This window comes from Patagioenas fasciata, chromosome 5 (genome assembly GCF_037038585.1).
Source record: "Patagioenas fasciata isolate bPatFas1 chromosome 5, bPatFas1.hap1, whole genome shotgun sequence".
Taxonomy (NCBI): domain Eukaryota; kingdom Metazoa; phylum Chordata; class Aves; order Columbiformes; family Columbidae; genus Patagioenas; species Patagioenas fasciata.
The window spans coordinates 54,541,255-54,567,054 of record NC_092524.1 but is presented as its reverse complement, the minus strand read 5'-3'; the positions used below and the strand labels follow the sequence as shown (position 1 = coordinate 54,567,054).

Here is a 25,800-nt window from a genome sequence, read left to right as displayed (position 1 = left end):
TAACAGGCTTCTGATGGAAAAGCATACAAACGCAAACCTCAGTTCGCAAGTCACCACTGTGCCCAGCACATGCTCCGCATCCAGAGCTCAGCTCACCACGTCAGGCACGTGGATGAATTTGCTAAAGACCACGTGCCTGCACAACAGAAACTTAGGCGGTTCTCCCTATCATCTTCTATTTTTGATGCTTCCTCTTATGTTGGTCTTCTTTAAATAACTCCATCTAGACACAACATAACTTCTCAATTTAAAAATGGAGCATTTAAAAAACCACAGCATCAAGTGAAAAACAGAGGCCAGCCAGAGGTATCTCCCTGATACACAAGGGTGGAGAAATGACAAAGGGATTCAGTTTCATCCAGCCAGCCCCAAAACTTCAGGCTGCAGCCAAGTAATTGGGGCACAAAGCATAAAACGACAACAACAAAGATCAACCAAACTTACACACTGAGGGAAGGACAGAAGAGAAAGCTACAGCAGCTGACTGCCAGCACTGCTATCTAGCAACAAACACAGGAGAGGAAAAAAAAAAAGCCATTTATATGTATCTGCATTAACAGAGTTCTGTTTATAAACATTGAAAAGTTTTTATTTTGTAGATAAATAGGATGGTGATTTTTAAAGTTAGGAAACAACACAACTTAAAAGCTCTGACTCCCAAAGATACTACAAGTCAGAGTTTATTCTTACTCCAGCATATAAGGATGGCAGCATCCTCTTTTTCATATTGCACTTAGAACTTAAAACCTTCATGTAAAGGCTACATTGAGTTTTCAGGTCCTAGCACCAATGCTGGCATTTGAAACCAGTATCTCAAAATATTTCCAAATGCAAACAGGAAGTTTCAGGTGGTGTAACCATGATGCATAAACACAGCAATACTGAAAATAGTGTTCTCTTTCCAAAGCAAGAGAAAGTTGATATTCTCCAGGATTCCCTTAAAGCAGTCAGAAATGGACGAGCATTTGAGATGATCAGGTACCGACAATCACATATAACTGAAATTATACTTAAGGAGTTTTGTTTGTAATTGGTTTTGGTCTACTGCTTTTGAAGAGTGTTATTTTGCACCGTTTTCACATTCAGAAGGTTACTTCCACCCCGACTGGTTCAAAAAATTAGTTGTTCTGAGAACAAAAAGGGACAAGAAGAACAGATTTGATTTCAAAATAGACAATCCAGTAGTTTGAATTAAACACTGTGCCAAAATAGCCCTGAAAAACAGAGGCTGAAACTATAGTAAGAAATCTCAGTGGAATTTCAGTATGACTGAAGGAATTTGCATTCATTGCAAGAATGTGAAGAAGGTATCTTACCTCTTCAAATTTCTGGAAGAAACATGGTTATCTGTCTTAAAACCTGTTAGTAGCATCTCCCCAACCTATATCAGTTAAGTTTCCCAAAATTTAAAGTTTTTCATAATACACCAGTGCTCCTAGGACATGGCTTTGAATCATGCCTGGAGTGAGATTAGACTGATAGTAAATTCCAATCACTTGTAATTTTATCAGAGATTTCTTTTGATAGGAGAAGGAAACAGAAGTGAAGTTTTGTGCAGAGTATAGGCCAGTGACAGCACAAGCTGCTTTCGACATCATAGGAAAGAGTTTAAAGCACCAGCCCCCAGGCCTGTGCCACTCCTCACTGCCTGCCTACTGCAATGTGGTACTGTTGTACTCCCTGGAAAAAAACACACTACCATAGAAATAAAAGTGCCTTTTTCTCTGTAAGCATTCGCAAAAACTTTATTCTTTGCTTCCTGTGTTTATATTGGAATTTATTTCTAAAAAAAAAAAAATCATTAAAAACCAGCACTCACGTAGATATGGATTACTTAAAAAAAAAGAAAAAGCAAAGAATTGTGTTAAGTGCAGCTTTTATAATCATGTTCTGATTTTTTCCTTTCACATTTACCACAAAAGGAGTATATTTTCATTGATTTTACTCCAAGAGAAAACATAGGAAATCACTTTTTTGCACAGAGGAGTAAATTCATGGACCAGAAGCTTATTTCCCCACAGGACATTTCAGATGCAATGTTGCAATTTTGCATCATTAAGGCAAAATGAGGAATACTTCCATCGAGCGTCACATAGGGCTCTCCCACTCCGGCTATTGTGACAGAGCAATATTTAAAAACCTTTGAAGTTACTTTTTTTTAATTATTAAATAGAAAACAGTCACTCTCTTCATTGCTTAACAGTTTGAAAGAAAAGGCTCTTCACAGCCTTCACTCAGAACTTCAGTCTTGTGATTAAATCAGGCGTACGCAATTGCTTCAAAACAGCCATGGAAACTAGAAACTGAGCTAAGTGTCAATCAGTTGTAATCTACTGATCTGATTAGAGGCCTTCACAAGTGTTTGATGACGATTGCAAATAACAGCCAAGCAGATGGGAATGATGCAATACCCAACAGTTTTGGGGTCAGCTCTTGTGCAGGAATAAAGGAACAAGAACATCTGTAAATATGGTATTAAAAATATTAAAGTCCACAGCCAAAAAGGCAAGGATAGCAGTCGTACTTTTAAGGAGTGCGTCCATGTGGTTCCTTCCTGTGGTTCCTTGGGGTGCTGCTGAATGTGCTCCAGTGCGAGTTTGTTGTAAGTCTCATTGATTTCAAAGACATAATAAAAAACCGCAGCACTTGCTAACAGGTACAACCCCACACCAATCCAGCCCATCCTCTGGCGGAAGTTCATCATTCTCCATGCTCTGCACCTGGAACAAAAGGCAACATCTACATTCAGTACAGCTCAGAGAAAGAGGAGACACAGATAAAGCTTGGTTTTCGTAAGTTAACTTTCTGTAACTTTTCATTACTCATTAGTAAAACCAGCACACATATATCCATTTCTGAAGACCGGAGTTCTCTCTACATCAGAGAAAACCACACTACTATGCCAGCAAGAGGCTCATGGTAATTACACACAACGCTCCAGCCCTAGCCCTGGCCAGTTCAGGGCCTGCCAGCTACCAAGTTATACCACAGTGGAGTCAAACACCAAATGAACAAAACAGAAGTCATGAACTGGGCAAGTTACTGACCACATCTGCCCTCAGTGTCTCTAGCCACAGGGTGGGGATAATACAAGACTGTCTATAAACAAAGTTTGTAAAGTTCTTTGATATCTGCAAGACAAACACACTGGTAGGCAGCCAGTAACAGAAGCTCATCACTGTTTGCAGCATAGCAACATCCAACTTTACCAAGCTCCAGCTGAGTGTCCATCTATGAACCATATAAAAGGATGATTTCAGTTTCAACATGAGAAGATATGTACTAAAGGTATATATTTGTGTCCATTTGCACATGTGAAGATACTATAAGCGTGTTACTTGCACCCATCTGTGTTTCTGCTCTGCCTGTGTGAACACCTGCTGTCTGCCTTGTGGAGGAAAGGAGCTGAACATCTGTACCAGCTACTGACTCCATGCAGAACAAACCAGACAGCACCCACACAGTACTTTTCAGAAGAAGCGCCACAGACACTACTGGGCTCAATTTTATCTGCGTGAAGATCTCCAGCTGGCTGACAGGTCTAGCTGACTTGAAACTCTCTTCAAACTGGTCACAAACACTCTAGCTGCAGCACCTCCACCTAATACCAAGATCTCATCACCACCTTGCCCCAAAACAGCCTCTGGGCAGGGCAGGGAGAACTCCTGCCTCATTGCAGATGGCTAAAGAGTTCTCTTAACAAATGTATTTCTTCAGACTGTTGGGGTTTTACCCTTCCTAGCATTTGTCAGAGAGGAACAAAATCAATGTATGCAGTTCCATTTTAAGAAAATATACCAGACTTTAAAAATACCAGGCAGAAATGTTTGTTTAAGGATGATTTATGCATCCAGAACAATAACTATTAATGGAAGTACGACAGAGTTCACCACAACTGATAAAAAAATCATTACAGCTTTCTAAATCCCCTTTCCCAAGGCCCAACTAATCTGTCTGGTTGGCAATCTTGGTTTTGGAGGATTGGACTAGATGATCTTTCGAGGTCCCTTCCAATCTCTAACATTCTGTGTGATCTTGTGTTTTCCACATCTGAAGGACACCCTCAGTGTTGCCCTGACAGACTCCGAGCAGAAGTTGTTCTGGCCCTCACAGTTTTTCACTTACAGTGGCTATGGGGGTCAAATACATGGTGACAGTAAATACCTGAGAATGCCACTACCTGATGCCTTTGATAGCTCTTTGTTGTTCAGCGCATCCTTCTGTATAACTCAACAGTGTATTTCATTTTAATACAACAAATTAATACTTTTAGTAGGACAAACTAAAAATTTGTCTAAGAACCTGTTTATCCACTAGGTAAAAACTCAAATTCTAGAGTCCATGGTTACCCAATAGTTAAGTCACCGTTGTTTTTTTTTTTTTGCTATTTAAGCACTTCAGGGACGGCCAACAAGTAGCTAAGAAAATAAATCTTCAAAAGGAATGCACATATCAAAAGCACAAGCCCTATTAAAACTGCAGTAGTTTTAAGAAAGTAAACATTAGCTGTTTTTTTCCCGCTCTTATCACGCAGAAGTGGCCAGAAGGAGCCCGAGCTCCAGGTGACACTGAAGGAGGCAGCGATAACGCTCGGAGTTTTCTCATTACTTTCCGCTCCGAATCGCACTGTTTACTTTCAGCGTTCGGAAACACCCGCGACGCGGATCAGAGCGGCTCCCCGCACGCCGCGGTGCCCCGGGGCTCTCCTCCCGCAACAGCCCGCGCAACCCGTCCGTAGGGCCCAGCCCTCCCGCCAGCGCCGGACCCGCGCTCCTCTCCGGGCGAGAACTGCTACCGCTGCGGCTCCTCCATCGACGCCGGCAGCCTCTTACCTTCCTCCAGCGGAGAAGGAGGGAGCGGGAGGGCGGCGGCAGGCGGCCCGCTCCCCTCAGCCCGCGCCGCCGCGCCGGGAGGCGGAGGGGCCCGCCGGGCCGCCGCGCCACTGCCGGGCCGCTGCCATCGCCGCCCGGCCGCCGCTCGGAACCGCGGCACTTCCGGCATGGGAGAACCGCTTCCGGTGCGCGCCCGTCTGCATCCGAGGCGGGGCGGGGCGGGGCGGGGCGGGGCGGGGCCGGGCTTGCCCGGGCGGGGCGGGTTGGCCGGCGGCCATCTTGGCTCGGACGCGCGCCCCTCTGCGGCGGGGTTGGGCTCGCCCGAAATGGCGGCGGCGCTCACGGGAACGGCCCTGCTGCTGTGCTCGCCCATGCAATCGTAGAATGTCCTGAGTTGGAAGGGACCCACAAGGATCACGAAATCACAGAATATTAGGGATTGGAAGGGACCTCGAAAGATCATGCAGTCCAATCCCCCTACCAGAGCAGGAACACCTAGATGAGGTTACACAGGAATGTGTCCAGGTGGGTTTTGAATGTCTCCAGAGGAGACTCCACAACCCCCCTGGGCAGCCTGTTCAGTGCTCTGTCACCCTCGCTGAGAAAAAGTTTCTTCTCATATTTAAGTGGAACCTCCTGTGTTCCAGTTTGAACCCATTACCCCTGGTCCTGTCACTGGTTGTTACCGTGAAGAGCCTGGCTCCATCCTCCTGACACTCACCCTTTACGTATTTATAACATGAATGAGGTCACCCCTCAGTCTCCTCCAAGCTAAAGAAACCCAGCTGCCTCAGCCTTTCCTCATAAGGGAGATGCTCCACTCCCTTAATCATCTTTGTTGCCCTGCACTGGGCTCTCTCCAGCAGTTCCCTGTCCTTCTGGAACTGAGGGGCCCAGAACTGGACACAATATCCCAGATGTGGTCTCACCAGGGCAGAGTAGAGGCAGAGGAGAACCTTTCTGGACCTACTAACCACCCCTCTTCTAATACACCCCAGGATGCCATTGGCCTTCCTGGCCACAAGGGCACAGTGCTGGTTCATGATCAAGTCCAACTTCTGTCCCTGCATGTGACAACCCCACAGTTCACACCATGTGTCTGAGGGTGTTGTCCAGTCTCTTCTTGAACACTGTCAGGCTTGGGGCTGTGACACCTCCCTGGGGAGCCTGTTCCAGTGATCCACCACCCTCTGGGTGAAGAACCTTTTCCTAATGTCCAACCTGAACTTCCCCTGGCACATCTTCCTGACATTCCTTCGGGTTCTGTCATTCGCCTGCAGTTCCCACCAGCCCCGACCCGCTGTGGTTCCCACGTGAGTGTGGCTCCGTGCGGTGCTGCGGAGGGCTCGGGTCAGGCTGCTCCGTGGGCCAGGGCTGTGCCCCAGAGGCTGGCACAGCAGCTCTGGCCTTTGCCCACCCGGCCCCTTCCAGTGCAGTTAATTGCACAAGCACTCGAGGAGAGGAGAATCTCGGCACCTGAGTTTTGATAGTTGGTTGCATTAGCCCTGTATGGTGTATTGGGGGAAATACCAATGGAGGCTATCATGTTGTGGATCCATCTCCAATGACTGACATCTATGTTCTTAAAATATGTGTTTATACAAAAATATGTCTTACTGGTGTATTTCTATTTAATTAAATTATTAGGGAATATGGTGCCAGGAAGAAGCCTTCAATAAAGCCAAAATATCATCTAAATTGACAAAAAAAAAAAAGAAGAGATCTGGTCAGATGCATGTAGTTCATTGATGGGCACCACTGACAATTGGAAAGTTTGCTTTGTGCAGAAGGTGCTTCAGCATTTGTCTGAATTCAATAACTGTTTAATGCATAATTCCTGTACTAGTTAAAAGAATTAAGTAACTGCATTGAATTATATGTAAAATTAAAACTTTTTAGTAAATTGTTGTATCCCGGAGCCATGAAAAAACTACTGTTTTCTTATACTGCTGCTGAGAGCTGCTGTGATTCCTCTTCTGAATTGCTTTACAAATTGAATCAACTATGAGCGAAACAGACTTAAAATCCATTTGATTTGGCTATTACTGTGTGTTAGTCTTGGGAATGACCGACTCATTGGCAGTCAGCACTGAATTCTGTCTTCTAAAGTTACAGAGAAGCAGTGGTGGCCACACTTGATACACATCCACCTATAGTTAAAAGGAATGCTAAAGGAGAATTTGAAAAGAGACGTCAAATAAGAACTGAAAAATTCCAAACCAATAACTTTTTTGTTTGGGTGTAAGAAAACATATACACGTAGGCTTTTCTGCCATCTTTCTTGGCGGATGTAGTAGGTGCTTGTGAGCCAGTATATGAAAGTTGCTGCAAAATTAAATTTATGATGGCTTATCCACCTGTTGGTGTTTCAATTAAAAACATTAGCAACTACCATTTTGGATTATATTTGGGACACTTAATGACTAAATGCACGGTGCTGCAGAAGTCATTGTAGAAAAATGACACTCTGGAGAGTCCACGAAAGTCAGATGTGAGTTACCTGGCCCAGAGCGACTTCACGGTAAGCCATACTACTTTTTGGTTTTGCTTTGATGCCCATTCAGCTGAAGTCTCAAGGACGTGTTGTCTCCTCGGCCACTGTGAGGACACTAGATGGTGCTCAACACCACAAGCAAAGCCAACCGTTCCCAGGCCAGGAGTAAAGCCCGACTCCCAGGTCAGAAGTTTTGCACTTGTCTTCAGTTGAATGTAGATTTCATCATCTTCCGTGAAATTTAAATAAACTGTTAGTGTAGTTCTGGTGAAGGATGTAGATATGAATAACTACATCCAACTAATTATCCCTGGGACACTGCTCTCAGTTAAATGCCATTCTTTCCCTTCTTACAGGCGGTGATGTCCCAGTTGAAGTCAATGTGGCTCCTGTATAGCTGACAAACCTTTTACTCAAGTATGGCTTTATTGCATTTTTTATATTGGGTTAGAGGTAATGGTGGGAAATGCAATAGCTACTGCATAGAGCATATTTCTTTTGAAATAGCTACTTAGATGTCAAAGAGAAGGGTTTCAGTCAGAATTAATATGTGACTGCGTGAATGTAGGGCTTGGCAGTGGATGTACATGCTGAGTGCAAAGCCTGCAGTTGCACTTAAGATTCTGAAGAAAGAGAAGCGAAATGTGGGCCTTATTCCTAGTTAACAAGTCTGTCCTCTGAAGGGTTGGAGGTGGAAAGGGAGGATGATTTTGGATTTAATGTACTTGGGTCTCCTGTGCTAACCATAGGCCTGAAATTATGGTTATGAAGACAAAGATCTAAAAACTTTATAGAGTTGTTATAGCAAACACAAGCTGCCTTTGAAAGCTAAGGCAGTGATTTGTAGTATCTTTGGGTTAGATCTCAATTTACATAAATTCAGTGCTATGCTTAACCTTTGGCATAGTATAGGGAGGGACACAACAAATAGCTGAGGGTTGGTTTGAGGGTTTTTTAGCAGCAGCCTTTGTGGGGGGAAAATTATATTAAAATTAGTGGAACAAGAAGAGACTGTTCTCAGCTTTAGAGGCGTTTCACACCAAATTCCAGTCATCAGGGCTTGTTACAATCAGGGGGAAATACCTCATACTCTTCGTATTGAAATGGGGACATACACCTGCAGAGACTCAAAAGGGCAATATTCATGTTGCAAACAGGAAGAGAAGATAGAAGTCTGTTGAATCAAAAGAAATTAGCAATTAATGTTTGGGCCTAGAATTAGAGAGATAATAATGGGATTTTGTACTGTTGAAAGGAAGAAAAAAAAAAGAGCATTTCACCTGGTTGTGACATGTGCATTATTCTTGGGATTGTGAAACTAAATCTAGAGATACTGGATTTAATTTGAAGGTAAAACAGAAAAGCACTGGGAGCAGTGAGGGCTGGCTGCTCCATAGGGGCAGAAGCCAAATGTTGTAAGAGCTGGTAGGGCAGAGCGTCCCTGCCAGAACCCAGCCCCACAGCACCTGAGCAAAGCCAGCAGGACACAGATTCAGCTGACATCCAGATGGTCAGGCAAGCAATGGGGCAGGTCGAGGTCAAGCTAGACAGGCAGCCCAGAGGTTGGGGTCAGGTCTAGCAAGGATAACTAGTGTCAGACATAACCTAGTCATTGCCAGGCAGGTCCATACTGATAAGAAAAGACCATGGTCAAGTTATGAAGTCAGTCTGTAATTCCAGATGGACATAGCTAAGCACAGTCACAGCAGGACTGGAAACTCACACTCATACAATATAGCTCAGGTGTGGAGTGAAGGCCCAGGGCTCTGCTTAAATGGGGCTCCTGAGCCCATGGGTGGGGGCAGGTGAGGCTTGTTTGGGCTGTTAAGGCCTAGTAGTGCACTCAGGGTCCCGACAAAGCATGTAGGGCAATTGAGGGCTGACAATAGGAAACAGATGGGTTAGTTTTAATCTGTGTCAAACAAGGTTTTCAAAATTTAAGTTTAAGTGAAGGTCTTCACTAGGCTTAGATTTTTGGCAAAACAGAAGAGCAAAGGTAGAAGATCTGGGATAATTACCAAATCAAAATTAGTTTGGCTTCCAAATGGAAGGCAGGAGCTGAAGTACAGAAGGCACCATGCATTCTTTAAGTGGATAAAAATTTAACATGGTCATAGGTAGGTTCTCTTGATTGACAAGTAACCAAGAAGTGAGAATCTAATTATAGAAACATTTCTTTCAAGAAGGCATCTGTTTTCCACTTTGTAGGATACTAATTTTTGACCCATCAATACCAACATGTTCTCAGATTCTTTTCCTTCTTAATCCTAACTCTAAGCCAAACTCTTGCCTAGAGATCTGAGATCCCTATGGGGCGCATATCAGTTGGGATTCCAACCGGAAAACTGGTATAGAGGCAGCAAACAGGACATGAGCCCAAGTGCTTGTCCTACGAAGATCATACCTAACCTTAAGCCAAGAGACTTAGACTAGTTTTAGTGTAAGGCTGAGCTTCTGAGGAGAGCTTTGGGCACCCACACCTTCCCTGCTAGCAACATGCCAAGGGTTTGATGGTTGGTCTCACCCCCATTTCTTTTCCTCCTCAGTCTGTAAATCCTGAAGGGGCAGGTGGGCAGGGAGGCAGCACCCCTCGGCACAGCCTTGTTGCCTCCCCATCCCAGGGGAAAAATCCACCAGTTAAGGCAGACCATCCTCATGGGGTGCAGTGTCCTCAGCGTGGCATTTCCCTCGCTGATGGAATCTGGGGGACAGGAGTGGGACAGCATTATGCTACACTGTGGTGCTACCATGTTCTTAGGGACATAGTTTAGTGCCAGAGTTAGGTTATGGTTGGACTCGATCTTGAGGGTCTCTTCTAACCAAAATGATTCTATGATTCTATGGATGAAGCGCTGAAATCCTTGAAAATGCTCACTTGCTGGCTTATGGAGGAGAACTGACAGAAAGGAAGACTTTTTCAGACCCTGATAGGCTCCCATTTCTGCCTTATAGTCAAAAGGCAGGGCACAGAAGGACAAAGTGAAGAATCAACTGCTTTGATTGGAGAAGGAAAACACCCATGGAAACCTAAGCTTTGTGTGGCATCTGCCCTCAGCTCCAGATGGACAAACTCCCCTACGTGTTATGAGAAGAGTCAGTACTGTGGTTAGCACTGTGTTTATAAAGAAACACACCTGAAAAGGCATATTGGGAAAATATGCCTTTAGTTTGTTGATGTGTTTTGTTTTGGTTTAGGTTTTTTTGTTTTGGTTTTTGTTCTTTTGTTTTTGTTTTGTTTTTCTTTTATTAGGAGAGTGTTTATAGCACTTATGGGAATTTTTATCAGGGAGTGAATGAATGCCCAGTGTTGTTGCAGCTTGTAGCGGTTTTGTTTATTACATGTAGTTGCAGTGAATTTCATAGTATCCTGTTGTGTGTAATAACTTGTTTTGATCAGTTGCTTATAGTATTATTTGTTGTGAGTCAGAAACATTAGTTTCCCTCAGCTTCAATTTCATATGCTTTATTTCATATTTCATGAATCCTTATTTTGTAGCTTTTGTTTCTTCTGAAAGTAAGGCTACAGTCTTCTGATTCCCTTTTTTTCTTGGGTGGTTATTTTCCCTTTACTGTTGTCTGTCTTTGAACTCTGTTGGAAACGTGTTTTCTTACAGAGGGTAGCACATTCAGTATTTTGGGAGCATGTAAGACACTTTGTGTTGGCATTTCTATATTTAATTTCTTCTCACTTTGAATTGGAATATTATGTTTGCTTGTTTTGATTACACTGACCACATGAAGCAGAGTTATTCAGTGAGTTGTGTGTAATCCATGGTGGTCTTTTCCTCCTTTGACTTGCTTCTTATACTTGAAAATGTTGGGACCTTAAATTACCTTGGTCTTTAATTCTCTGTTCCTGCAATTCTGCTCTAGCCTGTTTCTTAGCAGCAGCCACATCTAAGTTAAGCTTCAGGCAGTCATGTTATCCAGGTTCTCTGAATACCAGCCATACTTTGTTCTTGGTTCTAGAAATATTCACCATCTTTCCAATAAACTTCTTGATATCTACAAAGGGAATAGCTATCTCATGCTCCCTAACATCCACAGTAAACATCTGCCCAAGGTAGAATTACACACTGTTACCCTTTGTCAGAATGCCTCTAAACAACTGAGTCTTTCATGAAGAAGGGCCTTGGCATTTTAGACTGAACTTTTAGGTTTCGTTACAGTGATTGTTCATTAGTTACCATGGAATATAAGCTTCATGCCTACATTGTCTGCAGTCAAAATATTTCTGGCAGGAAAGAGATAAAATTTTTGCTTTTACTTTTTGTTTTCAGCCAGTTATAAAGTGGCTTCAAAGTTTAGCAAGAACTGACAAAATATACAAAATGAATACCAGCAGATATGGTTGGTGACTGAATATTTGTGGCATTTATTTAAATAGAGGACAAATGCAATTTATGTGGAAGCAAATTAAACAAAAATTATGCACAGCTCTGGTTGCAGAAGTTTGGTCAAAGCAGTTTTCAGTTATAAACTGCATTTCAGCAAAAGGATTATTCATTAGAGTTTATTGATTTTAACTAAATCTCCCCAAATAATATATAAAAAAAGTCACTTCCAAGGCTGCCATTAAACTTTGAGAAGTCTGCTTTTCCATGATTTCAGGAAAAGTCTACTCATACCACCAGAAAGGAACGGTTACTGAATTTCCATGCCAAGTTCACTACTGCCAACATGTTTGTTCATGTAAGTAAGTTAACTGAAAAGTCACCCATGTTAAAAAGAAAAACAGATTCACAACCAGGGGTCTGCAGGCCGAAAATACTAGCTTCAGTCAGCTGGCCTAAAAACATTGCTTTTCAAGCAGTGGCAGAAAAAAAATAGTAAAAAAAAAAAATTGTCTTATCTGAACATCACTCATTAGAGATTCGCAGTGTCCCTCCTTCCCTCTATATACGTATTCCAAGAGAAATACCTGACCCCCTCAGGGAGTGACAGTTCTGTCATGAGAGGAGGTTGCAGTGACACTCTGGTGCTTTTTTTAAAAATTTCCACTATTTATCCTTCCTTCATGGTGCCTTGTGGAGCAAGTCAGTAATACTGTAGAACGACTTTAAAGAGATTTCATTACTGTCTCTTCCGAGATTCCCAGTTCCCAGGCTGTGCCTATCTTGCTTAGACTGTAAACTGTGTGCAGCAGGGAATATCTATATTTAGACTCTCATGAAGCATAACTTTCTTTTACTAAACAAACACTGAAAGAATTAGGCCTTCAGATTAGGGCTTTTCCCACATTCAAAGGATCCCAGCTTTTTGCATAGATCAGGATGGAAGCTTGGGGGTTGTGGAGAGGATATTGTTTCAGATTTGCTGAATCTAAGCTTTCATTTAAAAAAAAGAAGTGTTTGCATACATGTGTGTCTGTCTTCTAGGAAACTTCTCTGTGTCCTATTAGAGCTTAGAAATTAGCAGATAGATACCAGCTTCTAGAACATACTGCAAGAGGCATACGTGTATGACATCCATCCACATAATGTGAGGGCTGATAGGTTCTTAGACATAGAAATGTTTGCATACCTTATAAAAAAACAGAACTCCCATTTCCCTACAGAAGTATCAATATCTTCCTTTTTCTAGCAGTTAAATTAATTCTCTTCTTAAAAAGGTGTATTATTTCTCATTCTCAAGAACATTTGAATCACCTAGTATTTACCCACTTCATAACATTTCATTACTTGAAGATTTTGCACAGTGATTTGTCTCTCAACCATAATCTTACGGAGTTTTCTTTTCAGAACTGTTCTACATATTCTTGGGTTATTCCTGAACCCCACAATTTAGGTTTTGCATGTTAAATAATGGAAAGAACTGTGTTGGGCATTTGAGAGTGACTGGTGCCTCAAAATGTCACCCAGTCCCATTTATTCATGGTATTTATTTAGTCTAACCAAAACTGATAGCTTATGCTGTTCTATTGATAAACTCCACGTTTCTGTTGCCCATGGAGCTGCCTGTCTGATACAGCAGGTACCCCTTGCTGTTCTCATGTTTTTGGTCTCTTCAGTATTCCCTCATAGTCCCTACAGAAAGAAAATCCAAGCCTGGATGAACAACAGACTTGTCTGAGGCAATGGAAAGTCATTGACAGAGGGAGGCTGAGTGACACAGGTACCAGAAGGTTAATCCTGGCGTCAGAGCTGGAGGACACCTTGTCAGTCATTCAAGTGCACACTGAGAGCTGTCGGTCAGACTGAAAGGCCAGTATCTGGGGAGGGCTTTCATATAAACCTCATCAACTGGGAGTATATCTTCATTCTCTTCTGTATGGAGGGCTCCTGTTGTTATGGGCTTCAGTTACAGATGAAAGCTACTTCACTGAAACTGAGAAGCTTGTAAGTACTCACCTGGCCCTTTACCTGAATTTAACTTTTTCTAAAGCCCATGCTAGAGGCCTGTACCAGAAACCAGCAAAATCAGATCCAGAATAATTCAGGGACTTGAATGGAAATGTTAACCATTGATAGTTACTCTCAAAGGGAGAATGTCATTAGTTAAATAGTGAGTATTTACATTTCATTTAACAAAACCATATTAAGTGATATTTGCACATTTTTAAGACAAAATGTATTATATGTTTGTTCCTTACTGTGCAGAGTTTGTAAGCTGCTGCTCTAATCATACCTATATGAATGAAATTTCAGGCAGTAATATCTACATCTGCTCCATCATGAAGTTCCGGGTGAATATTCAATCTCTCCATTTTAGCACACTTATTACCATATTTGTTGGCATTCTTAGAGAGATGATGCATCAGCTTTTCCACATAAATGTGTGTTGTTTGCCTTTCACCAATGGAATGTAAACATAATCATGACACTACAAAGGTACTTAGAGAGAAAAGAAATATGCTGGTATGAGACTACAACAAGCTGAAGTGCATCCAAACCAACAGCTTCTCCACATGAAAAAGTATCTAGGCTCAATTAATGTGTCTCTGAATGTGTGTTTCTACACTGTTTTTGGGTAATAGGGCTTCCAGTACCTCTCTTGCAAAATGATGTCTCTACATAGCACAGAGCTTGTTTGCAATACATTCATAGTGTCTGGGTAACTATCATCAGCTGAAGCATTTCACCAGCAAATTCAGTGCATTAATGATGGTGTTGCAATGGATTGTGATACAAACTAAAATCTGTTGTAATTTGTGTGTTGAAGCAGATGTTACAATTTCAAGTTTTTTTCATCTTACCTATTTTCACTAGCCAAACAGTGTAATTCTCAGGTTGATGCACATTTCCAGAGCGCTACTGGTAAGTGCTCTGGCCAAACAGCCTCCCAGGATGTGGAAAAACTTTAACTTGATAACCACCATAGGGGTGGAGGATGAAAGTAAAATCAGGCAGCCTGATAGTTTTCTGGCATGGCTTCACACAGGGAAAATGCTTAGAGTTGGTCAGCCAGCACTGGGCTGGGGGGTGGTAACAGCCACACTAACTTGGAAGGATCAGAAAGGACAGCAGAACACAAGGTGTAGATGCCACTTCTCTGGAAATCTGCACAAATGTGGCCCACAGAGCACCAATGTTAGGCAGCAATATGAGAGTTTTGTCACTGCAGAAAAGCTGGTGACACCTAGAAGCTTTCCTTTCCCCAGCTGTGTGGAGGACAACAGAGTGATGGTAAACCAGTCCTTTGGGGCTATTGTCATTGATAGCAAGTCGAGATTATTAATAAAGAAGAATTCAGCTTTGAGTCCTTTCAAAATTGAGTAGGTGGGATCCTTTGGCAAGACCCACATGCCTATTATATCTCATTTTCCACCACCCTAATCCAGGTCTCATCATCTTCACAAGAGGTCCTACAAACTGGGGTAAATCCCTCACAGCTTCTTGCTTTATTGCAGAGTAGCCAAAATTTCACCTGAAAACACTATCAATTTTACCCTCAAGACATCTGGGCTAACTTCTCTGACCTATGAAACCACTTTTTAGAGAGAATTCTTTAGTCCAAGTAGCTGTAAAATTACTCTGGCATATGTGTTTGTGAGATTAAAAAAAAAATGGTGGAGGTTTCTGAGGAAGATTCACTGTGTGTTAGAAGTGTTGCTGTACTTTGATTGCACTTTGGATGTGAAAATTAGAGAGAGCATTTTAGTGAATTCAGGGGAACAGAGTCAGGAAAGTGGTTTTGACTTTTTTGGTAGACAAGATGCCTGTACTAAAATTTCCTGTTCATCAGGGATCCATGGTTGCAGAGCAGGATTGTGGGGCAGGAAGCTGTGTTACCCAGTGAGCAACGATAATTTAAATAAGCCCCATAACATATGGATTTATGAATTTCTTTTATTAGGATTTTTACACTATTAAGAAAAATTGTGCCCAACTGAATTTCTTTTCAGAAGTGCAGCTTTCAAGCAATACAAACCCATTCTTGGTCTGACAATACAAAAGGACAGTACAAAGCAGGCTTTAGCTAGAACATTGAGTACAAAGCAGCTGTGTTCTTTGGAGAGCTTGTTTGCCTCGGCACCATGTCTGGTACCCTTTGCCACAAGGCCTCCTCTTTGCCTAGCGGTTTAAGCACTTTTACGGCAGCTCCTCAGCGCGTCCTGAGGCCTCCTCTGTCTAAATGGTGCCCTGAGATCTTTCCTCTGTTTTAGGGTGATTCTCTCCCTCTCTGTTTTCTCCTATCAGGCCTCCATGTTGAAAAAGAATTTCACTTCATATGTTTGGCGCAAATGTTGCAGAAATGACCACTACACAAGTGCTGAGAGTTAAAGAAAGGCATTCTGCTAACCTGCCCCCATTTGATTTGTTTATATTGTTTTCCCAAATAAATACATAAATGGAGTGTGTATGTACCTGGATTTGATGTACAATTTCAAAAAAATTACACTGAAGGATAGACCTCTATGAGACATTGAACTCCTATCCATGCTGTGAAGCTGGCAGTCAGGTAACGGAAATTGTGTCCCCATGGAGGCAAAAGGTGCAATGGGAGCTCACCCCTTAGCAAACAGTGGGAATCTTCGTAAGCACAGGTTCTTACAAACTTTGCATCCATGCAAAAAGCTTTCTGAAGAGGTCACACCGGAAAACTGAGGCACAAGGCAAGTAGCTTCATCAGTTCAGCTACTAACCATCCCTTTTTCCTTTTTTAAAATTTTTTCCCCCCAGAAGCTCTGAGACAAGGGATGGTCAGGATTGAGGGTGTTCAAAAAACATTTCTAAACCTTGCTGATGAACCATGAGTTCACTCTGTATGTCACAGGCCAAAATGAGGTCTGTCCTTCTACAATGTGCTCCTATGTGGGAGAAACTCTCAGATGGATTTTTTTTTTTTCCTTTAGTATGCTACAGTTAGTTGACTTCGGAATAGCGTTGCCATGGGCTTTCGGAATGCTTTTCTGCATCTATTCTTTTTGTACTTTTAAGTTTAGACATTGTGGTAGTTTCTGAAAAGATGAAAATTTTTGCCCTTCCTAGACAGGAAAAAAAAAGCCAGTGTCTCCTGATGTCACCATGCAGAATCAGAAAGCAAAATGGTTTTCTGAGACTTGTGGTCTGTGAACTTTTAGTGAACTCTGAGGAAGCATTTAAACAAAACAGGAAAAGGGTCCTCAATCTTTGGAGGCACAAGCATGTGAAGAAAGTGCAAGTGATAGCGTGGCACTGCAAGCCACATTGGACTTTTATCTTTCCTGTTTTCTCAGTTTTAGCAGTTTACAAGGTTCAACTGTAGCCACAAACAACTTGTGGAAGTGGAGAATTGCTGGGATGAGGACATGTGCTTTAGGTCATCTGGAACAATGTGTCCTGAACACAAGAGGCAAAGGCAGATGTAATCCAGCAAAATATGGGATAATAGTGGTAGGATTAAAGTATGTTTAGGTCACTTTATGTGTAACACATACATCCATATCAGTCTTCTTTACATTAATAATTTTAAAACTGGTTATATTGTTTTAAAAAATAATAAATTCTAGCAATACATAATATATATGCTTGATTTGTGTGTGTGTGTGTGTAAAGATGGCTTATTTTGCTGGAAGCATGCTCCCAGAATTGTCATAGGTACTTAAAAATACCTGATTAAAAACCAAAGCAAAACCAAAACCCAAAACTATAACCTAAGTAATTTCGTTAACATGAAACTGTAGGTAGATCAAACCTCGATCCACCTAATCCTTATCCAAGTCTCAATCCACACCTAATGCAGGTCACCCAAATTCTTCAGAAAGAAGAGTTTCAGGACTGACTTACACACGTAGTATGAGTAAATGTAACTACGTTGAAGCAATCAGGTAAGTAAATCTCTCCATATGTTAGTAATGAAAGAGTTTGCAGGACTATTATTTCTGTGTAGCTTATTCCCGCAACAGGAGGCAAGAGAGTTACAGCAATGCATAGCAGCGCAGTCTGTATCCACACTTGGGATTTGACTTACAAACATAATTCAGTTTAAAAAATCTGTTCCTACTGAGATAATTATACTGGCACAGGACTTCATATTTTGCATCTTGGCCACATGGTTTTTGTGGTTTTAAATTCTCTGTTCACTGATTATATGCTTTCCTTGGTTTATGAGCTCATACAAAGTCTGCACCCAAAGTGCTACAAGCCAAGCGAGACAACTTGGCAGCCGGACCCTTTCTTACTTTCCTGCAGCATGTATATTCATCAGAGTATAGGATAGCCAAATTTCTGAGCTGTACATAAAGTGAGACATCCTGTCTCATAATGGTGGTTTCCTTGCAGTTTCAAAAAACCTCATTGTTATCCTGTTTTCATGACTGGAACATAAGAGCTTGCTGTGCTACCAGTGTTACAGGTAGCAATCTAAGCAGCGTTCTGCTGGGGCTGGTGGGAGTTATCTCAGGAATCCTTGAATGGCACTGCCAGATCTGGTCATCTGCCAGGCATCATTGTCACCCTCTTTTGGAAGGTTTTTGAGCCCTTTTGGCTGAATTTCTTCTGCTGCTCTCTACAAGATCTCAGAAATACTGATGAGTCTCAGCCAGTCCTCATCCTCCTTTTATTTATAAAATCAAAATACTGCACAAGATGTTAGGTGAGTAAGAGAGCAGTAGTGGTGAACACCATGCTTTCACCATCCTCTGCTGCTGCTGTAAAATGGGATTGTCACCAAAAGAGGCAGTTTGGTGCTTCCCCTACCTGGCCTCCTTCTTCCAGCCTTTTCACTGACTTCTTCCTTCTGCCACTGCAAACAGGTAAGAAGAAGGATGGCATTCCAGACTGGGGAATTGGTTTGGATTAAGACTAAAATACTGTTGTCAGCTTTCTGAGCTTGTTTTAATCCAGCTCTGTTCTTAGGTTCCCAGTCCTGTTCACACACAGCAACAGGGGAACTTGGGCTGTTTGTAAAGGAGGGTATGGCAGCAGGTGAGGACAAATGTCAGTTTTTGGAGGGACTGCTTCAGTCCATTGATTCATGAGCCACTACAGGAACCCTACAGCAGCTGGCTGAAGCGTGAGTTAGCCTTCATGATTTTAAACCAAAAATCAGAAATGAGTTTCCCTCCACGAGTACTAACTTTCGCTGGTTCATTGTTTAAAAACTGCTGGTCCGGAGTACACTCAGAAAAGTTTCCAAACAATAGCTGAGATTATAATGTCTTTTGCCAGAAGTTAGGCAGAAACCAACCACAAACTGGAGAAGCTCAGCTTCACTCACATCTTCTAGTGAACCATTAGGAAAAGGAGTAATATCTGGCCTTTTTATTAATCATGCAGTAATCAATTATTTGTAGATCAAGCAGAGACGTGAGGAAATGGTAGCCCACCATGCTTCCCGTGCATTTTTCTCGAGCTGCCTCACTGGTGATGAACAGTCCCAGATGGTGTGCAGCACCGGGCTCTTCTTTGAGTCTCTCAAAGCCAAGAAGCTGCAGTGCAGCTGCTTTTTCATTCTCTCTCTTGCCCACAGCCTCATTCCAGCAATGCCACGTTAGCACGTGATCTGACGTGGTGGTTTGACCAACTGGAGAAAGTGGAGACTGTCCTGAAGTGGAAGGCTCAGCTCTTCCTCCTGTGCATCTGCAGCAGAGTAACATCTGTCCTGTGGAAAATGAGGGCTTTTAAAATAAAATTGAAAAAGCTTAAAACACAGGTGGTGAAAATCACTTCACCTTCATCTTTCCACTCATTGCAAAAGATCCTACGGTGACTTTTGCCAGGTGGGGAAAAAATTATTCTTAATCATTCACTGAGAAAATATACGTTGATAACTAATTAAGTGAATAGAGATGCCTCATTCCAAAAGGAACTCCCATGGAATTACACTAACTTGTGCCACACTGCGAGTGTCCAACCTCATCTGAGCCCCTGTATTTGTGGAAAGGGTTAGAAGACAAGGTGTGAGAGGTTCCAGCTAAACAAGGGAAACCTGCTTTGACCTGTAGCTGAAGCTAAGATGAAGAGGAAGATAGCTCTTATTGCTGGAGGGCTTAAGATCTTAATCAACCCTCACCCCTTTAATTAGCATGAAGCAGCTCATGAATTGCAGCTCACAGCATTGGGCCACAGAAAGTCACAGGAACAGTCAACCTGCTTCTGATCAAGAACTGGGTAAATATTACCCTGGGGCTTGGTGTGGTCACAGGTTTGGCATTGCCTGAACTGGCTCTGCAATGTAAACAGAGGATTGTAATTTATTTAGCAACATTGTGCAGCAAAATGCAGTACAGTGGCACACCAGATGAAATTGTTCAAGGGTTACAATTAAAAAAAAGGCAGTTTAAAGTGAAGTAATTTACCAGCTTTCTCCTTCCTAGGATTGAATCTGGTCTCTGATACATTTCATGCATCTATATTCGACCAAAGCAAATTCCTCCTTTGTAGCTCCTGTGCTTCATTTCTACAGGAGGCAAGAACGTTCAGCACCTCTGAAAACCTGCTCTCCCATATCTGGAAAGAAGTTCATAAATTGTTCTGTCTCCACAGACTGTGTTTTAGATTGGTCTGAAACTGTGACATTTCCTAAAGAAAAAAACATTCAGAGAAATAATTTAGGAAGATGGCTTCCATAATGTCATGTTTCAATACATTCATATTCCATTCTGATTAAAAATATGGATTTTGAGCTTAATATATTCATGCAAATTTTAATAATGTCTAAAATAAGTCCAGTGAAATGAAAACTGAAGTAAACCACTGATATTAGCAAAATGAAACACTTTGAAACAGGAAACCCAAAGCAATTTGTTTCAGAATTCCTACTTAATTTTAATAATGTCTTGCATTTGGACCTTTTCGAGTTACAAATTTTCCTGAAGTTAGCACACTTCCCTGAAATGTTTAAATATCAGTGGAACATTCTGCAGCAGGAATCATGCTATCAAAATACATCTACTAAGTCTAGTTACATTACTTAATGAATTGTGCAAAAATGTGTGAATATGATTAAAAGTGCTGTGAAAAGTGAGTTATATCAGTAGCAAATAAGTTAAGATGGAGAAAAATAAACATATCTATTTCTCAAAATCACCACAAATGTAGAAAAGCTAGTAAAAATATATGTATAATATATATTTTTAAATATTCGTATATTTAGAATATATATAGATATAATTTCTATATAAAATGAAGTAAAGTAGTAAAACATTATACGCATTTTCAGAAAACATTGGTATGAGCTGTTTGCGGCTGATTCCACACCCTGACTACTTTCTAGTATACTCTTGGCTTAGAATGACTTCACTGCTCACGTAAATAATGGCAGGAATATAAAATGGTCTCTACCTACTCCCCAGGTCAATGACCCCTTTAGTATTTCTTAAGGCTTTCCTGGCTCTTCCCCTTCTTTCCTCTGAATGGATGGTTCTACCACTTTTCCCATACTCTGCTGAAGTTATTAAATAGCATTTGTTGTGACACTGTGAGTCAGCAGAACTCACCGAGCAGTTTCAGCTGTACAGGGCTCTAAGCCTGGTTCACAAAAAGCATCACTGTAGGAGCATCAGCTGCATCTCAGTTCCGGATTGCAGGTACTGCCAACCACTCTGTGAAAGACATAATTATTATAAAAGCTACGCTTTCCATTTGCAAAGAGACAGCAAAAAATGTTCAGGCTGGATGACGCTCATTTCAGATGGAGAAACAAAGATGGGGAAATTACACTTGCGCTGTGAGATACCACAGTAATTCAGACTGGAATATTCTTCCTCTGAAATGAAGCACAGAACAGCTGCCTCGGCATTTAAGAATGCCAACCCAAAAATCAGAACGCCAGCTCATGCTGGTGATTGCCTGCCTTCGCCTGCCTCCTGAGGAAAAAAAAAAGCTGAATAAGAAATAGCTGTTATTGAAACTTCTGTTAAATCCTTACAGATACTTCCCAAATGCTGGGAGAAGGCAAATTGGTTTTGCTTTGAAAACTCATATATACTGGAGTCTTTTTTCTGCGAAAGATGTACACCCTTGTACTGAATAACCATTTTTAGTAGTTCTAATAGGAAAGATAAGTGGCTGTACAAACTGTTCTTCCTTTGGAAACCAGAATTAGACGGCTCGTCGACGGGCCTCACTCCGGCGGCACCGGCCGCCTCCGGCCCCGGTGCCCGGGCGAGCCCGGCGGGGTGTGCGCCAGCATCCGCCCGGCCGGCAGCACGGCACGGCTAACCCGGCTAACCGGGCCGGGGGAAAGCGGTGCCCGGGCCCAGGCCGAGCGCGGCGCAGGAAGGGTTTGCCCATCGGAAGCACGACCCTTGCCCTCCTCGCTGATCCCCGGGAGTTGCCACCCGCTGTCGCCTGGATCGGTTCAAACGCAGACCCGGGCACGGCGTTCCCCGATTGTCACTGCAGACAGCCGAGCCCGCGTTTTGCCCCTTCTCTAGGCAGCCGCTTTCTGACAAGGCAGCGGGGCGGGCCCTCCTGGGAACACGGCTCGGCGGGCAGACCCTGGACCCTCCGCCCGACAGCGGCTCCGGGAAGGGCCGGAGGACGCCCCCCGCCGTGCCGGCAGCAGGCTGCGGCGGGCAGGGCCACAGGGGAGAGGGGTGAGGGCGACGCAAACACCAGCTCCAAACTGAGCCCGGCCCGGGGCCGCGCCGGCACATCCCGTTGTCCCGGGCGAGCCCAGCACGGGCACTGTCTCTTTAAGGCGAGGGCGCGGCCCCGGCCGCCCCCTGCTGGCGGCGGTGCGGCGGGCAGCGTGCCCGCGGCGCGGGGCGGGCGGCGCCCCTCGGTGCGAGCGGGGCCGCGGCGCGGCGGGTGTGTCCTGGCGTCGCCCGCCCGCCCCTGTGCTGTGGGCCGGGAGCGAGGAGAGGAGGGGACGAGCCGGAGGAGGAGGAGGAAGTGGAGGCGGCTGCGAATAGCGGGCAAATGGGGAGCTGAGCGGCTGCAGCAGCACCGCGGCCGCGCAGCAGCAGGAGCAGCAGCAGCGGGCGGGCTCGGAGGCGAGCCGGCGCGGGGTCCGTGCGGGCGGAGGCGGCCCGGGAGTGGGGCAGCGGGCGCTGCGGCGGGTGGCGCTGGGCGGGCAGCATTCTCGGCTGGACGCTCCGGGGCTGGCAGCGGGCGGGCGGGCTGACGAGGGTGGCGGCTATCCCGCGGACGGAGGCAGCTCTGCCCGGCTCGGTGAGCTGCCGGCCGGTGCGGGGCAAGGCCTGCCGGGCACTGCACGCTGCTCGCCGCCGGAGGCTGCGCCTGGTTCGGCTCAGCGGCGCAGGCCGGGCGAGTAGGGGGTAGCGCCGGCGTTCTCCGCGGCGAACCGACTGATTTTCCTTTCTCTTCTTTCTTAAAGCCGTCGTTCTGCAGGCGGCGAGTGCGAGCGGTACCCGGGCTGCCCCCACCGCCCCGGGCTGATCCCCCTCGTCGCGGGGCGACCGCCGCCTCTCCGGACCGACACCATGCAGACCTTCCTGAAGGGGAAGCGGGTGGGCTACTGGCTGAGCGAGAAGAAGATCAGGAAGCTGAATTTCCAGGCCTTCGCCGAGCTGTGTCGGTAAGAAGGCGGCCCTGGCCGCGGGGAACGCCGGCGCCGCAGCCGAGGCGGTTGGGCGGGCGGTGGCTGAGGGGCGCGGCGGCCCCGGGATGGGGCTGGGGCCGGGTCGGGGCCGCTCCGGGTTCGGCCGTGGCCTGTACCGACCTTCGGGCGTTTTGTGCTCGGTGCGTGATGCCCTTCGGCCGCCTCTCCCCCGCAGGACCGAGGGCAGGCAGGGCTGGCTGGTGCCCTCCGGGCTCCGCGCTCCGTGCCCGCGGGGACGCGGCTGAGCTCTCCCGCCTCCCGCTCACCTGGGCGGCTGCCGCGCTCAGGGAAGCCTGGTCTGTGCGTGTGTGGGGGACCGGCACAGCCGCCCCGCTAAACTTCTGTCTGCTGCTCGCCAAGGGGTCTCTAGTATTCCCCGTGAAATCGTCTTAGTTAGGATCTCTGCGGACCCTGCGAAGGTTTGGACCTGAAACAGAGTTGTTACTAGGAAGAGTTAAATGACTGGGAATAACTTTGCCTCGTGTTGCGCGAAAGCACATGAAATTAAGGGTATATGAACCGCTGAGTGAGCTTGTATTGTCCTGAATGAGATGTCTGAAGGTGGTATAAGTGTATCTGTTTTCTGCAGACCCTGAGGTAAAGGTTAGTTCGATAAGCTGTAATTAGACTTTATCTGAATAGCTTAGAGCATAATATCTGCAGTATATTACACAATTTTATTATTTAATTGGACATGTAAGCTCCATGTGTGTCCGAGGTCTTGTGACGCATACATTACAGCTTCTGGTAGTAAATAACAGTTTTTTCTTATTTATTTAATTATAATACTAAGTTTATAACAAGAATATGAAGTCAAGTTTGATAATTGAAAATACTCTAGCCCAAGTTCTGGTTCCTATGAAGCCTGCTCAGACTTTGCAGGATATATTCTATGAGTCTTCAAATACGTTTTATTAAAGCGTGTCATGCTAAGAACACAAATGCCGGTGACATTTCTATTGGCAGCACTTGCTCCTTTCTGTAGAGATGAAGGAGGCAGAAGAAACAGAAAACTATTTTGAGGAAGCGACAGAAGCTTTTACATCAGCTTGTGTTCTTGGCATTCTGTATCTGTCAAACTGCAGCGAAACTTACTAGAGTTTTTTAAAGTACAGAAAAGGCCGCAGGTTGTCAGTTAATGTGTTTTTTTAAAATTTCACGTGGTTCTCCAAACAAAATACTTTTGGATGAATAACACTAAGCTTTGACCTTGCCTAAGAGATTTTTGGTTAGGTTTTGTGGGACAGAGAAATACATTTCAGCCTCTGATAAGTAAAATATCATGTTTATGGCCTTGAGGTTTGATATAGGGTGGTTTTCATGCACAGAAACTAAGGGAAAGCTGAGATAATATGTGAAAAGGTTTTTGTAGCAATTTGTCTTTAATTCTTGGTATTATGTGCTGTACATTCTTACATTTAGGAATCTCCAAAACTGACTTTTTGCCCAAGTGTCCTCGTTGCTCTTTTCGACTAGGTTCTTTGCTTAAGTTTTTTCTGCTTCAGAAATTACTAACACTTGTGTTATATAACATGGATCTACAATTTCTTTGTGTACTGTACAAATTAATAGTTCTAGGTCCTTGCAGTGCTGTGAAAACTGGCCCCAAAGTGTCTCTCTTGCTACACACTACTAATTTCTTGGTGAAAATTAGGCTATCTCATTCTGTACAGGCTAAGCTCGCTTTGTACATTTACAGACATTGGATAGATAGGTCTGTTTGGTCATGCTTTAATGTTTTTAAAAGCATTTAATATTAGCTGTACTGTAGAAGCGGAGTTAAGTGTTTGGTTTGAAGATCAGTAAAGTCACTGGAACAAGTTGCGCTGATGTCTTGGATGCTCTTTTCCTTCCTGGTAACTTCCATTTACACCAGCGGGAGGCTGCATTCATTTAGGCAGGGCTTTCACGTATTTATGCATAATATCTACTTGATTACTTGCGTGTTTGTAAGCTTTTATTGCTGTAGAAAAGCGGCACCAAACTCAAGAAATATTATGTATGGTAGGAAATAAGGTAAGCGTACTCATTCCTATCCAGTGATTCATGCATTAGAGTGGACTCTGTTTCTGTCCGTCTACTCTATGTACTTTATGGTGACTGTTACTTGGAATTTATTTGCCTGTTGCCTAGAGATATACTTTCTGGATGACTACAAAGTTCAATTTTGCTTGTATGGGTTTGCAATGAAGCAGTTATGTAATCCAGGGAAGTAAGAGAAGCCTCCTAATGAACTCCTGTAGCACGCTGGCTTTAAATCAGGAGTATTATTAGGATGAGAAAAAACTTTATTTGTTTGCAGTCTGCCAGTGCAGCCACTTCTAGTGCAAAACACTGATATCCTAAAGGCATCATGGACAAATGTTTCAAAATCTGTTTGAACCATCCTCTGAGAGATCGTCTTCAGGCCTAAAATTACATTTGGCCCTTTGAAGGCAACCTCAAGGCTGATGTGCCCCCCACCCCAACATGAAAATGAGTTTGACACCCCTGGTCTAAGTGAGGAACCTCTTTCTTAAGAGGGTTCCAGGTTTTGTCTCCAGC

At 43.9% G+C, this 25,800-nt stretch overlaps 2 protein-coding genes and 1 long non-coding RNA gene across 3 annotated transcripts in view; 1 reads left to right on the top strand and 2 right to left on the bottom strand.

The window, feature by feature from the left end:
- Positions 1-562: 562 nt before the first annotated feature.
- Positions 563-4,990, bottom strand: LYSET (lysosomal enzyme trafficking factor). Its single transcript, XM_065840238.2, has 2 exons — positions 4,833-4,990; positions 563-2,720 (listed from the first exon to the last, which is right to left on the bottom strand). Exon 2 carries the CDS (start codon positions 2,702-2,704, stop codon positions 2,309-2,311), a length of 396 nt encoding a protein of 131 aa, XP_065696310.1. The 5' UTR covers positions 2,705-2,720; positions 4,833-4,990; the 3' UTR covers positions 563-2,308.
- A 10,604-nt stretch (positions 4,991-15,594) lies between these two features.
- Positions 15,595-22,387, bottom strand: LOC136102516 (uncharacterized). Its single transcript, XR_010651444.2, has 4 exons — positions 22,063-22,387; positions 21,188-21,292; positions 20,048-20,270; positions 15,595-19,350 (listed from the first exon to the last, which is right to left on the bottom strand). It is a non-coding gene; the product is annotated as an uncharacterized lncRNA (long non-coding RNA).
- Positions 22,388-22,480: 93 nt separating this feature from the next.
- Positions 22,481-25,800, top strand: part of ITPK1 (inositol-tetrakisphosphate 1-kinase) — a 150,860-nt gene continuing 147,540 nt past the window's right edge. The window contains exons 1-2 of the mRNA XM_065838524.2: positions 22,481-22,702; positions 23,032-23,232. Of these exons, the coding sequence (XP_065694596.1) occupies positions 23,138-23,232 (95 nt within the window). The 5' untranslated portion in view covers positions 22,481-22,702; positions 23,032-23,137. The remainder of the gene's footprint in view (positions 22,703-23,031; positions 23,233-25,800) is intronic.